This window comes from Vulpes lagopus, chromosome 12, assembly GCF_018345385.1.
Source record: "Vulpes lagopus strain Blue_001 chromosome 12, ASM1834538v1, whole genome shotgun sequence".
Taxonomy (NCBI): domain Eukaryota; kingdom Metazoa; phylum Chordata; class Mammalia; order Carnivora; family Canidae; genus Vulpes; species Vulpes lagopus.
In genome coordinates, this window is record NC_054835.1 from 42,964,389 (window position 1) to 42,979,642 (window position 15,254).

A 15,254-nucleotide genomic window follows, 5' to 3' on the forward strand; every position below is an offset into this window, starting at 1 on the left:
TAGAAGTGGCCTTTTTTGTCCTTCTTGTCACAGCTGATTTTCTTTTATGCTCTTATGTTTGCTTTTTTCTAACTTTTAAAAATAGCGTCATCTAAAAATTAGCCCTCCCGAACACGTTCTCAGTTCCATGATGATTATATTTACACGGTAGATGTTGATTAAACATCTTGCCAGTACCAGAAATTTCCCATGACAAGAATAATCTTTTTATTTATTTAATTTCTAAAAAAAAAAAATTGCAGCTTTTTTGAGGGATAATTGACTGAAATATTCTTGAATAGAGAGCCCCATCCTGTTGAGGGAAGTAGATTTATATTCCTAAGAAAGGAGATACTGGGGATGACAGTCTCATGGTGGCCTCACATGAAGATGATTAGGTTGCATTTTGAGTTTGAATGATCCTGCAAACCGGCAGCCCCCAAACCTAGCCCTGCCCTCAGATGTCTTAAACTCCATTATTATTAGCATTTATCTCCCTTATAATAAGCATTGGTTTTTTTTCTCTGAATAAAAAAACTCAGAGTTCGGTCCCTTTTCTCCCTGACAGGAAAAAACAAAAAACAAAAAACAAAAAAAACAAAACCTCTTTCTTGGGCACCTGGGTGGCTCAGTCCATTAAATGTCTGCCTTAAGCATCTGCCTTCAGTTCAGGTTATGACCTCCAGGCCCTGGGATCAAGTCCCACATTGGGATCCCAGAGGGAGAGGGAGAAGCAGACTCTCCTGAGCAGGGAGCCCGACATGGGGCTCAATCCCTGGACCCTGAGATCATGACCAGAAACAAAGGCAAATGCTGAGCCATCTGAGCCACCCAGGCACCCCTAAATAAAATCTTTAAAACAAAAGAAAACAAACCCTCTTCTCCAGTTCCCCATAGCAGAGGCAACTAGTCTAACTAGTTATTTGTCAAACCTCTTTGGCAATATAATCTTTATATATTTGCATAGAATTTTGAGGCAGAACACTAACATATGAAACTGGTAAAAGTGTTTTTAAATGTAATTTTAAAAGCCTTTTAATTAAGGTATATATATATATATATATATATATATATATATATATATATATTCAAACAATACAAAAGGCTTATCACAAAAGGTAAGTCTCCTACCCCAGACTTTTAATCCCTCTTTTCAGAGGAAGCCACTATTAACAGATATATCCTTCAAGAAAAATTGCATGAATATGTAAGTACACATAAATATATGTGTGTGTATAGAGATATCCATGGAAAATGTTCTGCACTTTGCTTTTTTGTTTAATAAACATTTGTTTCTTACAGCACCATTCGTTTAACTAGCTACCTATCATTCCATCGTGTATGGTGTACTGATTTCTGTATACTCTAATTTTAAAGGTCCAGGCTGCTTTAATAAAGAACACAATGTTGAAATAAGACTTATGAATAACAGTTGCAGTTTATCTGCTTTGTATCCTGTTAATTTCTGTTGTCTGTTACTGTGGCACAGTATCAAGCACATCCCAATATTCAAAGCTAAGGGGGATTGATCTGTGCTTGCTTGTATAATTTTATGGAGGTGGGAGTAGGAGCTGCCTGGCTGGCTCAAATCAGAGTGAACAACTCTTGATCTCTGGGTCATGAGTCTGAGCCGCACACTGGGTGTAGAGATTACTTTAAAAAAGTATAATTTTATAGGGGTGGTATGCCCAAGCCTATGTTTTTGAAAGACAATCTATGAGCTATGGGCTTCTGAATTGATGACCCACTTATAAGAAGTTCAAATGCACAGAGATTCAGTTTTGGAAGTCTACACTAAAATGAGTTATCCTAGGGTGCCTGGGTGGCTCAGTGGTTGAGCACCTGCTTTTGGCACAGGTGGTGATCCGGGGTCCTGGGATTGAGTTCCGCATCCAGCTCCCCACAAGGAGCCTGCTTCTCCCTCTGCCTACATCTCTGCCTCTCTCTGTGTGTCTCTCATGAATAAATAAATAAAATGTTAAAAAAAAATAAAATGACTTAACCTAGAGGCAACACAATGAATGGGTGGTCTCCAGTTCATTAAAAGCATATACACACCACATTTAAGCAATGTGTGTGTTTTTATATTTTTATTTAAATTTTACTTAGTTAACATACAGTGCAGTATTAGTTTCTGGAGTAAAATTCAGGGATTCATCTCTTACATACAACACCCAGTACTCATCACAAGTGCCCTCCTTTGTACCCATCACCTGTCTAGACCCTACCCCATTCACATCCCTCCATCAATCCTGTTTGTTCTCTATTGCTAAGAGTCCTCTGGCTTGTTTACCTCTTTTTTCCTTTATTATATTTTTAAATAACTGAGGTGTACATTTTTTTTACTTGTTAAAGATTTTATTTATTTTAGAGAGTTGGAGAGGGAGAGAACACGCTCACGTGTGTGGGCAGGGGGATGGGCAGAGGGAGTGAGAATCTCAAGCAGACTCCACACTGAGCGCAGAGCCCAACACAGGGCTCGATCCCATGACCCTGAGATCATGACCTGATCTGAAATCAAGAGTTGGATGCTTAACTGACTGAACCACCCAGTCGCTCTGAAATGCACATATTTTTAAAACCATAAGACATCCCTTTGGAAATGTGGGATTCTGAGAAAGCTAGTGTGAAAGCCCAGGAATTAGATGGCCTTCTGGTGGATTTACCCAGTGTCTGGAGCACTGGGACATGCCCTGAGAGGCAGAAAGGGCAGAAAAGGAATTCAAGAGGACAATGGGCTATTTATTGGCAAATCGAACTCCAATTAAAAAATATACGTGTTAAAAAAAGAGAGAGAGAATGGGAAGCAGAAGGCAGGTGCAGTTGGGCTTGGAGGAGGGAAGTCAGTCTCCAAACACATGGGGGACAGAGCTTCTCTTGGGCCACACTTTACTCATTCTCTCTTTCTCAATTAGGCCTCGACTTTTGGACTCCCATGTTTGTCTTCCTATTGTCCCATTTTAGTCAGAACCCCCCCCCCAACCTCCACATCCCATCATCCCCAAAACCTCCACATCCCATCATCCCCAATATCTAATTGGGTTCTTCACCCCCACCGTCCCACAAGTGAAGGCCATCACCCGGGCTGCTTTCAGCAGCAATCAGGCTGGTTAGGTTGGTTTAGCCAGAATCCTCCCTTACCTTTCCTGTTTCCTCTTAGTAACTTTCCATGCACTGACCTCACCCTGCTCCTATTGCGTTCGGAGCTGAGCCCAGCCTCTCTTGGCCACTGCAAGACCCAGTGCAGAGGTTCCTACCCCTATTCCCAGAATCCCCACCTTGAGCAGAGTCATCTTTACCAAGTTTTTTTTTTTTTTTAATTTTTATTTATCTACGATAGAGAGAGAGAGAGGCAGAGACACAGGCAGAGGGAGAAGCAGGCTCCACGCACCGGGAGCCCGATGTGGGATTCGATCCCGGGTCTCCAGGATCGTGCCCCAGGCCAAAGGCGGGCGCCAAACCGCTGCGCCACCCAGGGATCCCTTTACCGAGTTTTTAACCAGTGTCACGAACATTTTTTTCTTTAGGGTTTGCAGACGGGCCCTCCAGGCAGAGGCAGTTGGGGAGGGTCTGGGATGAGTTGGACCCCCCTCAAAGGGCCTGGTTACCAGAAAGGACATGGAAGTTCCATCCTGTTAGTGCTGGGGAAAGTGTTAGCCCATCTAAGCAGGACGGGGTGAGTGACAAGGCTCTTTGAGACTCCTCCCTTCTTTGTCCCTGAGAAGCTGCTGAATGAACAGGTAGGAGAGGTCCACTTTCCACCTGTGTCAAGACCCTATGCTCTCCAGGGAACAAGCTCTCAACTGTGAATAAAGGCAGGCTGATTTGGGTGTCCCTCATTGCAGACAACTGCCTATAATCAGATCACCCTCCCAAATCCAGATACTCCATTTCCCCCACTGACCTGTGGGAGCAAAGCCTGGGTAGAAGTGCAGCCAATATGGAAAACCCTCAGTTCCCATGAATTATAGCCTGGTGGCTTGAGAACCAAGAAGAGAGATGCCTTTGGAGGCTTCTTGTGGATCAAAGATTCTATAATCCTGAGGATTCAAAGGAACATAACTTCCTTTCCAAATTTGGCCTTTCAAAGTGTGGTCCAAATGCCACATCTTCCTGTGATGATCCCAAGATCCACCCCAGGCAGAAGAGACTGTTCTCCCCTTCCGAAGGCTCGTAACACTTTGTCCCTTAAAAAAAAAAAGATGCATCTGAACCTTTCCTCAGTGGCACTAACCACTTTCTTTGCTGAACTATTTTCTTCCTCTGTACAGGAGCTCCTGGAGGGGAGCACGTATGAGTTCACAGCTCCTGGCAGGAAGTCTTGCTTCATTAAATGTTTGTCAAGTGGACGTATGAACAGGCAGCGTGGTAGAAATGAAAACCAGCATACAGGGATCCCTGGGTGGCGCAGCGGTTTAGCGCCTGCCTTTGGCTCAGGGCGCGATCCTGGAGACCCGGGATCGAATCCCATGTCAGGCTCCCGGTGCATGGAGCCTGCTTCTCCCTCTGCCTCTGTTTCTGCCCCTCTCTCTCTCTGTGACTATCGTAAATAAATAAAAATTAAAAAAAAAAAAAAAAAGAAAGAAAGAAAACCAGCATACAGAAAAACAGCCTTGCTAGAAATTTAGATACAGCTGTTAAATTATTAAATGCAATTTAAAAATATTTAGCCCAAACCCAGTGTTGGCAACCTTGTGGAGATGCACGCTATTCTAGGCCAAATTGCGCCCCTCCAAAATTCGTATCTTGAATCCTAACCCCTAGTAAGTACATTGGAACGTGACCTTATTTGGAAGTAGGGCTGTTGCCGATGTAATTAGATAAGAGGAGGTCATTAGGGTGGGCCTTAATTTAATATAACTGATGTCCTTAAAAAAGGGGAATTGGAACATAGACAAGCACACAGGTGAACACATGTGAGGATGAAGGCAGAGATTGGGGTGAAGCTTTTCTAGTTAAGGAATGCCGAAAATTGCCAGTAAAGGCACCAGAAGCCAGGGCAGAGGCATGAAACAAGACTCTCCTCACAAGTCCTCACAAAGTTACTCAACCATTAGAAACGACAAATACCCACCATTTGCTTCGACGTGGATGGACCTGGAGGGTATTATGCTGAGTGAAGTAAGTCAATCGGAGAAGGACAAACATTATATGGTCTCATTGATTTGGGGAATATAAAAATTAGTGAAAGGGAATAAAGGGAAATGAGAGAAAATGAGTGAAAATATCAGTGAGGGTGACAAAATATGAGAGACTCCTAACTCTGGGAAATGAACAAAGGGTAGTGGAAGGGGAGGTAGGTGGGAGGTTAGGGTGACTGGGTGATGGGCACTGAGGGGGCCACTTGGTGGGATGAGCACTGGGTGTTATGCTATATGTTGGCAAATTGAACTCCAATAATAATAAAAAAAAGTCCTCACAAGGAACCAATCTTTCCAACACTCTGATCTCCTGGTTCCAGCCTCCAGAACTATGAGAAAATGCATTTCTGTTGTTTGAGCTACCTGGTTTGAGGTATTTTGCTCCGGTAGCCCTAGCCGATTTATGCATATGTCTACTTGTACATCACTGGTGGGAGTGGGGAGCTGGACGAGCTTTCTGGAGAACAACCCTACAACACTCAGCCAACTGTTCGCCCTCTCAGACCCAGTGTTTGCTTCTGGAAATAACCCTAAAGGTGTTGTCTTTTAAAAATTATTTTGTGGAAAAAAAAATTATTTTGTGGAATATTATGCAGCAGTAAAAAGGAACACATTGTTGATACATGCGACAACCAGGATGAATCTCCAGGGAATCACGTGGAGAGAAAAAAGCCAGTCCTAAAAGGTTACATACTATTTGATTCCAGTTATTTTATTTTATTTTTTAAAAAGATCTTATTTGAGGGGATCCCTGGGTGGCGCAGCGGTTTGGCGCCTGCCTTTGGCCCAGGGCGTGATCCTGGAGACCCGGGATCGAATCCCACATCAGGCTCCCTGCGTGGAGCCTGCTTTTCCCTCTGCCTGTGCCTCTGCCTCTCTCTCTCTCTCTCTCTCTCTGTGACTATCATAAATAAATAAATAAATAAAAAAGAAAAGAAAAGAAAAAGATCTTATTTGAGAGAGAGAGAGCATGAGAGAGCTGGGGGAGGGGCAGAGGGAGGAGAAACAGGTGCCCCACTGAGCAGGGAGCCCAATGTGGGGCCCAATCCCAGGACTCTCAGATCATGACCTGAGCCACAATTAAGAGAGATTTCTTTAACCAACTGCGCCACCCAGGCGCCCCTATTTGATTCCATATAACACTTTTGAAATGACACTAATATGGAAATGGAGGATAGATTAGTGGCACGACACGGGTTGGGGGTGAAGAGGAAGGGCATGCGGAGAAGGTAGGTGCCGCTTTCAAAAGGCAACAAAAGGGATCTTTGTGGTCACAGGGCTGTTCTTTTTCTTGACTGTGATGGATACTGGAACTTACACATGGGATAAAGCTGCATAGACAAACACACAAGCTTAGGCATGTGCACATGAATGCAAGTAAAACCGGGGAGATCTGAATCAGATTGGTGGATTGTATCGATGTCAATATCCTGGTTCTATTGTACTGTAGTTTTGCAAGATGTCACCATTGAGAGAAACTGGGTAAACGGTACATGGTATTTCCCCTGTTTTGTTTCTCACAAGTACATGTGAATTTACAATGATCTCAAAAAGTTTACAAAATGACTTCGCACAACGAAGTTCATAACATCCTTACTGAGGATAGGGGAGCATAATCTAAAGTACTCACAACAGAAGTCAGCTAAAACCCTGGGGGTTTAACTATGAACAAAGTCAAACTCCTTAAGTGAGTAAATATAAAGCTGGATTAGCATGAAATGAAAAAGCGGATGGCATCATAGCACGTTCTCCGTGAGCCATTCTGTGAAGAGCACGGCTCTATCTTGGCAAAGAATAATTCAAAAGGATGGACACCCTTCAGAGGCTCAAATCCACTGGATTCTTCTCTTTTTTTCTTTTAACACGACTTCAGTTTCAAATAAGACAATGAAATGAAAGAAAACCGCTCGCCATCCTGCAGCCGCTGGCTCTTCCTTCTGTCTCCAGCAGGTGGCAGCAGTGCTCCGAGGATGGGCCCCCACGGGCTCCGGGTCCGACGGATGGGTCTGCAGCTCCCAACGGCAGGTGGGGCTCCAGCGCCCATCGCGCCAGCTCCAGGGATGGAGCCTCGGAACTGCCTTCTCCCAAATCCAGGGCGAGAAGGCAATTGTCGGCCACGATCGGGTTAACGGCCTACATTCCAGAGCGAGGGGAAAAGGAGGCTGGAGGGTCAGGGACTGGGGGAGGGGGCGCAGAGGGCCAGCTTCTCACAACACCCAGGGGCTCTGTTGGGAGAGATAGATCACCTCCAACAATGGCCACAGCTGTTTTCGTCTGCCCCGAAGGAAACTGACTTAGGAAACAGGTATCAGAGAGGGCCCTTCCTGCAGGGGCTTCTGTCTGGCTTGTAAAACTGTCAGAGCAGCTGCATTCATGTGTGGAGTGATGGATGGTGGATAGGAGGGACAGACGGCTGCAGATGGACACAGCCGCTTACAAGTCAAGGCAGGTGGCAGAGGCCTCCTAGAGGCTCTGCAGGTGGGGGCGTGCTGATTCATTGCCCAGTGAAAATACCAAGGGGACCTGGGCTGCAGCCCTCTTCCCAGCCTCCTTCGGGGCCAGGGGCAGGGTGGGTCTCCTCCTTCATCTGCAGTGAAAGCTTCCGCTTGCTCTCCTTTCTTTTCCTGCACCTCAGGTGTGAACCTTTCTCCTTGATGCCTCTACCCCTCCCCCAGGCCCCTCGTTCTGCTCCGGGGTTAAGGCATCGATTCTTTTTGGTTTCTTTGTGGCTAGCTGGACCTGGGATGGCTTCATGGAATGCACCCCATAGCATGCATAAGGTTTGCATGCGTAAGGTTTTCCATGTAGGATTCAAAGCTGAAAAATATAATGGGCTGGGAGACAAAAAAAAAAAAAATGGAGAAGAAGAAAAAGATGTCAGCACTAAAAATGCTGGTCTTGGCTTTTGCTAAGAAAAGGGATTTTGCGCTCTCCATTCCTAGCCACAGCCTGGCCAGGAAAATGACTGCCTTTGGCACATTAATTTGCAAGCAGCAGCTGTGTCTTGGCCAAGAAGTACCTGTCACCAAGCACAGGAGCCCCAGGATTTCCTCCTTGGACTCCATCGCCAATGCTCGTTGACTTGCTCATCCTAGCCTTGTAACCAGAATCCTCACCTCCTCGCCCAAGCAGACGCCCTCCCTGTGTGCCCTCCAGTTTTCTCTCTTGCCTTCCAGAGGGTGCCAACAGGGGCTTTCGTGTCAGGATAATCGATGCTTAACCTCATGGAATTGGGACCAATGCGATTTCTTAAAAAGCATCCTTCTTCTTCTGCCTGGGTCTGTGGGGGCCAAAGATATACCCCTTGGGCCATTTATCGGTGGGGTAACAAATGAACTTGGCCTGAGAAAGGGACTTGGCTGGGCTCAGCCCTGTGGGCTCAGAGCTCTCGTTTTCTTCGTGAAGCTGGTCCGAAGTTTGTTTTTGAGAAAGCCCAAGGGGCCCAAGGAGGTAAAGATTACGAGCTGGAGCTCATTTTGATATCTAAAAACCACAGCCGCCTGCACGTGGGAGGTGCTGGAGGGCAGGCTTGCCTCACACACACACTCCCCCTCCCTCTAGGTCACCTGGGAGCACCAGCAGCAATTTGGGAGTTTGCTGTGCCTGAGAAGTCTTCGGGGAGGGCTTGCCATGAGCACACCCCGTTCCCTCCCCCTGGGCTGAGAGAAACATGGGACCAGCCCTGCCCCAGCCTGTCCTCATTGGTTGGCATCAGGCAGAGGGGGCTTTAAAAAGGCAAACGGGTCCCAGGCTGGGGACCGGAGCCTGTGCTGCTGGAAGGCTGGGTGCCCTCCTCTGGCTGGCACCATGCAGCTCTCTCTTGCTCTGTGTCTCGTCTGCTTGCTGGTGCATGCAGCCTTCCGTGCAGTGGAGGGCCAGGGGTGGCAGGCCTTCAAGAACGATGCCACAGAAATCATCCCTGAGCTGGGCGAGTACCCCGAGCCTCCGCCAGAGCTGGACAACAACAAGACCATGAACCGGGCGGAGAACGGAGGGCGGCCCCCTCACCATCCCTTTGAGACCAAAGGTACGAATAGAGGAGAGCATTTTTAGCACAAGGGGCTTGGGAGGGTTCTCTCTGGGAGGTTTTAAAGCCTGGGGTAGACCATTGGCCGCTGCCAGCACTAATGGAGGGAGTTGGGGGGAGGGTGGCATGCCAAGATGGCCTTGGCATTCCAGTGAGGGGGCATGAGGCTGGCAGCGGGAGGCTGGGGCAGGAAGGAGGCCAAGGCGGGGAGACTATAACTCTGGGATAGTCTCTGAGCCTCAGAAAGGAGACAGTTTCAAAGAATCCCCTCCTGAGAACCCAGGAGTCCGGTGTGGCAGCTGGCTCCACTGGAGAAGAGACAAGGCAAGGGAGCCCCACCCCTGTGAGCACCTGCCAGTGTAGACACTCTATGCAGGCTGTACCTGAACCATACGCCAGGGATCCAGCACATGGGAGCCCCATGATGTGAACTCCCAGTTGGAAAGTGAAGAAACCAAATCTCCAGACACTAAGTAATGGGGTAGTGAGTAGAAGATTTGACCCTGGTTTGATCCCATTCCAAGACAGCCCTGGGTAGGGGGATTGTGTTGGGGGTGCTGGGACCGAGAGCCAGAGCAGATCCCCTCAAAGCGGTGGGAAAAGGACACACCTGCTGCCGCACTTGCTCTGCCCAGTGAGCTGGCACTTGAGAGAATGGAAGGTATTAGGCACAGTTTTGGCCTCTGGCCTGGGTAGAAGCTTGCATCTGGGCCCTGGAGGCAGGGGTAGGAGCCTTTATGCAGGGAGTGGATACAGGTGGCACCATCTGTTCCCAGGTCCCCACCCCAGACCCAGCCTTGCCTCATTATTACTAGGGAGGGAGGCTGACCCTGGTGGCAAGGCAACGGCCCTAGTGGAGGGCACATCCGGGTTCCTGGTCAGGTCTGCACAGAGAAGCCTAGGGGGCAGGTGTGCACAGCTGGCTCTGCAGCTGGCAGGAATGGCTGGGGGCGGGGGCCATTCTCTGAAGGAATGACACTTCAGAGTGAGGGCCTCACTGCCCTCCAGTCATCGTCCGGGTGGGAGAGGAGTCCACTGCCCAGGCCCTCTCGCCCCATCCCTTCCTGCCCCCTAACCAGCTGGGAATGTGGGGCTCTGCAAAGTGGGCAGCCCCAGGATGCCTGGGGCCTCAAGTCATCAAAAATGGAGGGGGCAGGAGCACACCACCACACTGCTCCTCCCAGGGCAAGATCGAATGAGCTCAGGTGACTGCTTCATGGGCTGTGTGGGATCCAAGTATAAAATGTCCACCTCTCAGGATCCCATAAGAGGCCGCGGGCCCCAAGGAAGCTAGCTGTAAGCTCAAAACAAAGTCACCCTCTGCAGAGGAAGTGCCTCACCTAGGGGCACTATTCTTGGAAAGCCTAAAAAGCCTCCTTCCCTGGGCAAACAGGCCGCCCCCACACCCTGCCCCTGCAGCCTGGGAGCAGGGGTGAGGATGCCAGCCCAGCCCAGAAACCAGAAGGTCAGCCACTGAAGGAAGGCAAACCCACATCTCCCCTGTGACGCTTGTTCCCCACGGGCTGGGGAATGGAGGCCTGGCCTTCTCTGCCCTCTCTCTGCTCTTGGTCCCAGGACTATTTCTCATCCCTTTGTGTCACATGAGAATTGTCCCCATGAAACTCTTGGGGGATAGACAGGTGCTCACATGAGGACCAGCTGTTTAAAAAGCCCCCACCTGTCTAAACGCACAGCAGGACAGTTGATCAAGGTGTCTTCAGGGAACCAAGCCAGGTTCTCAGAATCCAATCTACCCCCAACCCAGGAGCAAGCCTGTGTCACCATTAGGGATCCATTAAAATGGCACAAAACAAGAGATGTGCCCAGCAGCATCCCTGGTACACAGCAGGTGCTTAATAAGTGTTTGTGGCAGCTGAGCCTGTAGGTTTTCAGACAGAGCTCCGTGCCCTCTGGTAGGGAAGTCATTGTAGTAAAGGCAGCACTTTGCCCCCCACTCACAGCCCAGCCTCCCACAAGGGTGCTCAGGCACCTTTCCACCCTTATGGGAACTAAGAGGTGCTGGGGCCCCAAGAGAGTGGCGTGAGGACACTCAGCTCCGCCTTTTGGGCTAGTGCTTTTCCCTCTCTAGGCCTCCTTGTCCTCAGTGATGATGAGGGGGCTGGACAAGCAGCCTTTGGCTCTTTTCAAGTCTAATGACTCCTCCCCACCTCCCCTTGCATCTCTCTCCTCTGCAGCTTCTGCCCTGATTTATTACCTTCAATTAACCCCTACTCCTTTATCCCCTGGCCATCCCTCCCAAGTGGCTGGAAAAAGAATTTAGGAGAAGCCAAGGCCATGCAAAGGGTGTGGCTAGTACCTAGTCTGCCTAGACCAGGCACTCTGTGACACAGATGTGACTTCTATCTGGAGAAAAAGGCCCCCTTGGAGAAGAAGAAGAAGCAGCAGAACACGCAACAACAGCCAGTACCCCCAGTCTTACTATGTGCCCACAGCGTCCCCTGCCTTGTCCTTAGGACAAACCATTTCACGATGGGAAGCACAGAGAAGTTAAATGCTCTGCCCAAGATCACACAGCCATGGAGTTGGTATTGGAACCGCAACAGACGCTTGGGTTCAAACTTTTAGGGGGAAAGGGTGGCCCCGAGGTCTTTCCAGCAGCCCCAGGGGCAAACGCATCTGGAGGCAGGTTTGGAAAAGGCCCAGGGTGAAGGGGGGTGGAGGGGGATGGAGGGGGGCGGGGGGGATGCCGGGCAGTGCGCTGGTGGCGTGGAGGGAGCCGGGCCGGTCTCACGCGCCCTCTCTCCGCAGACGCATCCGAGTACAGCTGCCGCGAGCTGCACTTCACCCGCTACGTGACGGACGGGCCGTGCCGCAGCGCCAAGCCGGTCACCGAGCTGGTGTGCTCGGGCCAGTGCGGCCCCGCGCGCCTGCTGCCCAACGCCATCGGCCGCGGCAAGTGGTGGCGCCCGAGCGGGCCCGACTTCCGCTGCATCCCCGACCGCTACCGCGCGCAGCGGGTGCAGCTGCTGTGTCCCGGGGGCGCGGCGCCGCGCGCGCGCAAAGTGCGCCTGGTGGCCTCGTGCAAGTGCAAGCGACTCACCCGCTTCCACAACCAGTCCGAGCTCAAGGACTTCGGGCCCGAGGCCGCGCGGCCTCAGAAGGGCCGAAAGCCGCGGCCCCGCGCCCGGGGCGCCAAAGCCAACCAGGCCGAGCTGGAGAACGCCTACTAGAGGCCGCCCGCCACGCCGCGCTCCCCAACCCGCGCCCCGGCCCAGGCGCCCCGGTTTCTGCCCTCTGCGCGCGGTCTGATTGTTTGTATCTCATTGTAAATGCCTGCAACCCAGGGCAGGGGCGCCGAGACCTTCCGGGCTGCGGATCCCGGGTGCCAGCAGAGCCCCCCCAGTCCCCCGCGTCCGGAGGGGGTCCCGCAGGGCAGGGGAGGGCCCCGAGAGTCACAGACACTGAGCCACGCAGCCCCGCCCACCGGGGCCGCCCACCTTTGCTGGTCCCTTTTCAGAGGAGGCAGAAAAGCAAGCATTTCACCGCCCGGGGGTTCTAAGGGAGCGGTGGGGAATGAGGAGAGTCCGGGGACTGGTTAAGAAAGTTCGCCAAGATTCCTCCTCCACTCCTCTGTCCCTCATAGAGCCGTTAGCGCCTTGTTGTGCCAAGAACACAGGACTGGGGTTCATAGATAGGGCTCCTGGTCCGGACTCTGCCACTGACCTGCTGGAAGACCTTAGACCACGCTCTTTTCTGTCCAGATTCTATCCTCGGCTTTCTTCTTTGGAGAATGGAGGTGGGGCTGCGATTTGTATCTCGAGGAATCTAATGTCATGTGATTCCAAGGCCTTGGGTGCCTTTTGAATGGGCAAAAGAGAGGTTGGATTGAATTACTGCCATGGTCACATCCAGAATTCAGAGTTGTAATCCTCTGATCTGACAGGCAAAGATGAAAAACAAGAGTGGTGGTGGTGGGGGGAGTCTTCTTTATGGCTGACAAACTCCTGGAAGAAACTGTGTTTCTTTCCAGCCTGGCCTCCCCAGATGCTTGCCTACCTCCACCCCTCCATCTCAAAGGATGCACAAACAATCCCACCAATTGAGGCAAAGGAGAAGGTCCCAAGGCTGGGGGTGGTGGGGAGAGAAGTATGGGTGGGGACAGAAATCACCCCCCTGTTCCTAAAGAACAGCACCCCCCACCATGGCCACTTTTTAAAGTCACCTCTGCAGAGAAGCTCTAAACCCCAGGACACTGGGCTTGCAGGCCCAAGGGAGCAGCCACCACCCATTCAAAGACAAGCAGATCCATTTGGAGGCACCTCTGCCTGCCTTCCACTCACAGACACAATTCTGTCTAGAAACTCGCTTCTTAGTGCTGTTACCTGTGATGGCATATCTTACATTAAAATCATATTACTTGGGGGAAAATGACAAGTGCTGTACATATGCTGAGAAAACCGCAGAGCCTAATAGCTGTCATCCAAAAATCTTTCTGAAAGTCATTTCCAGACACCTCTTATTTTCTGTGTAGTTTTTAATTGTTAAAAAAAAAAGAAGAACCCCCCCCCCCTTTTTTTTAAACAGAAGCACATGCCATGTGAAAGCCTGCCGGGCTGGTCATTTTTGCAATCCTTTCATGTGGGATTTGTCCACAAGAATGAAAGCAGTGGTTCTTAAAAAGAGTTAAGTTACATATTTATTTTCTCACTTAAGTTATTTATGCAAAAAAGTTTTCTTGTAGAGAAATGACAACATTAATATTGCTTTATGAAATACCAGTCTGTTCTTTCCAAATCCAGAGGCATTGTTAATAAAGACAATGAATCATTTCCGAGAGGATGTGGTCTCATTTTGACAACCACACACAGACATTTCTGTCAAAGTTAACATCCTTTCCTTGGTTGCTGGGACTTCAGCCTTGGAGGCACCTTTGACTGTGCCGCCGTGGTCCTGGTGACAATTATGTCCTCCCTTTGAAAAGTCGTGTCTGTCCCTTCCTTTCCAAACCTAGACCTCATTCCTTCACCGCGGCCATCGTGATAACTTCAGCCTGGTCTCCCTTAAGCCTCCTGCCCTCCACACTGTCTTCCAGAAACACTGCTCTCATTGCACCACGCCCCTGCTCACAATCCTTCCGTAGCTCCTCCTTCCCGGGATGAGTTCTGGTGTCTCCACCTGACCTGTGAGGCCTTCCTCTGCTAGATTCCCATCCCTGCCCCCACTCTACCAAACTTCCTTCCTGACTCCCAAATGACCACGCTCTACTACTACACTCATCCCTGCCTTAGTTTACCCCCATGCCTGCAGACCACTCCCAACGACTCCTGCTCTTACTATAGAGTTCATGTTTTTGTCACCTCTGAGCCTGAAGCTACTGGGGATGTTGCAATCCCTGCTAATCTCTCCTCAGATGCCCCAGTCCCTTTGTCTGTGCCACTACTTCGGGTTCAGATCCTATGCCTTCCATTCAATATTCATTCATGGCTCACGTGCCTCACCTGGCCGAGCCCTGCTTAGTACTGAGACAGACAAAAGCCAAGCACAACTCAGTTCCAGCTCATGGTGGGGGTGTGGGGGGGAATGGCTCTGTGTTTCTCCAAACGTGAATTGTACACCTCCCTGGTAAAAATGTAAGATCTTTACAAGAAGGGACAAAGTCTTGTCCTTCTCTCAATCTTGTCTCACCAAGATGTCTCACGGTGCTGGACACCACCTGACACACAAGAAATACTCTTCAATGGCCACAAGGAGAGATGACTCCAAGCTCTGAATCCAGTCCAGCCCCTCTAGGGGCCCCACCCCAAAACCCTCCCCAACCCCGATGACTTTTCACTCTAACTCCCAGCGAACCCTCCTAAATTCTTTATCATCACCAGCAAGTTTCTGACAGTTGTCAGTGGGTGTTCTGTCTCCAGGCCCTGAGGAGGCTCCAGCAAGAACCTGCAGGGAATCTATGCACCGAGAGGAGTGTCTCAGAGCTGGGAATGAAAACAGGTAGGAATTGGATACAAGGTCCAGGCCCCAGAGACCGTGTGGTACAGTGAATGGGGACACGGGCTCTGGAGCCAGGCTTGTGTTCGAACTTAAGGAAACTGGGGCACCAAGGGGTTAAATGTTTGCCCACAGCCAGATGTGGGTGCAGTTCC

General features: G+C 50.0%; 1 protein-coding gene across 1 annotated transcript; it reads left to right on the forward strand.

Annotated features, from left to right (window-relative positions):
- The first annotated feature begins 7,046 nt into the window (after positions 1 to 7,046).
- On the forward strand, positions 7,047 to 13,937 carry SOST (sclerostin). Its single transcript, XM_041723977.1, has 3 exons — positions 7,047 to 7,425; positions 8,682 to 9,147; positions 11,917 to 13,937. The coding sequence occupies exons 2-3, from the start codon at positions 8,928 to 8,930 to the stop codon at positions 12,336 to 12,338; spliced, it is 642 nt and encodes a 213-aa protein (XP_041579911.1). The 5' UTR covers positions 7,047 to 7,425; positions 8,682 to 8,927; the 3' UTR covers positions 12,339 to 13,937.
- The last annotated feature ends 1,317 nt before the right edge of the window (positions 13,938 to 15,254 follow it).

What these genes read in the sequence shown, in the direction of transcription:
- SOST (XM_041723977.1), top strand. Translation starts at nt 8,928, where the DNA reads ATGCAGCTCTCTCTTGCTCTGTGTCTCGTCTGCTTGCTGGTGCATGCA. An exon ending in CCATCCCTTTGAGACCAAAG is followed by an intron (nt 9,148 to 11,916) that starts GTACGAATAGAG and finishes CTCTCTCCGCAG; the next exon opens with ACGCATCCGAGTACAGCTGC.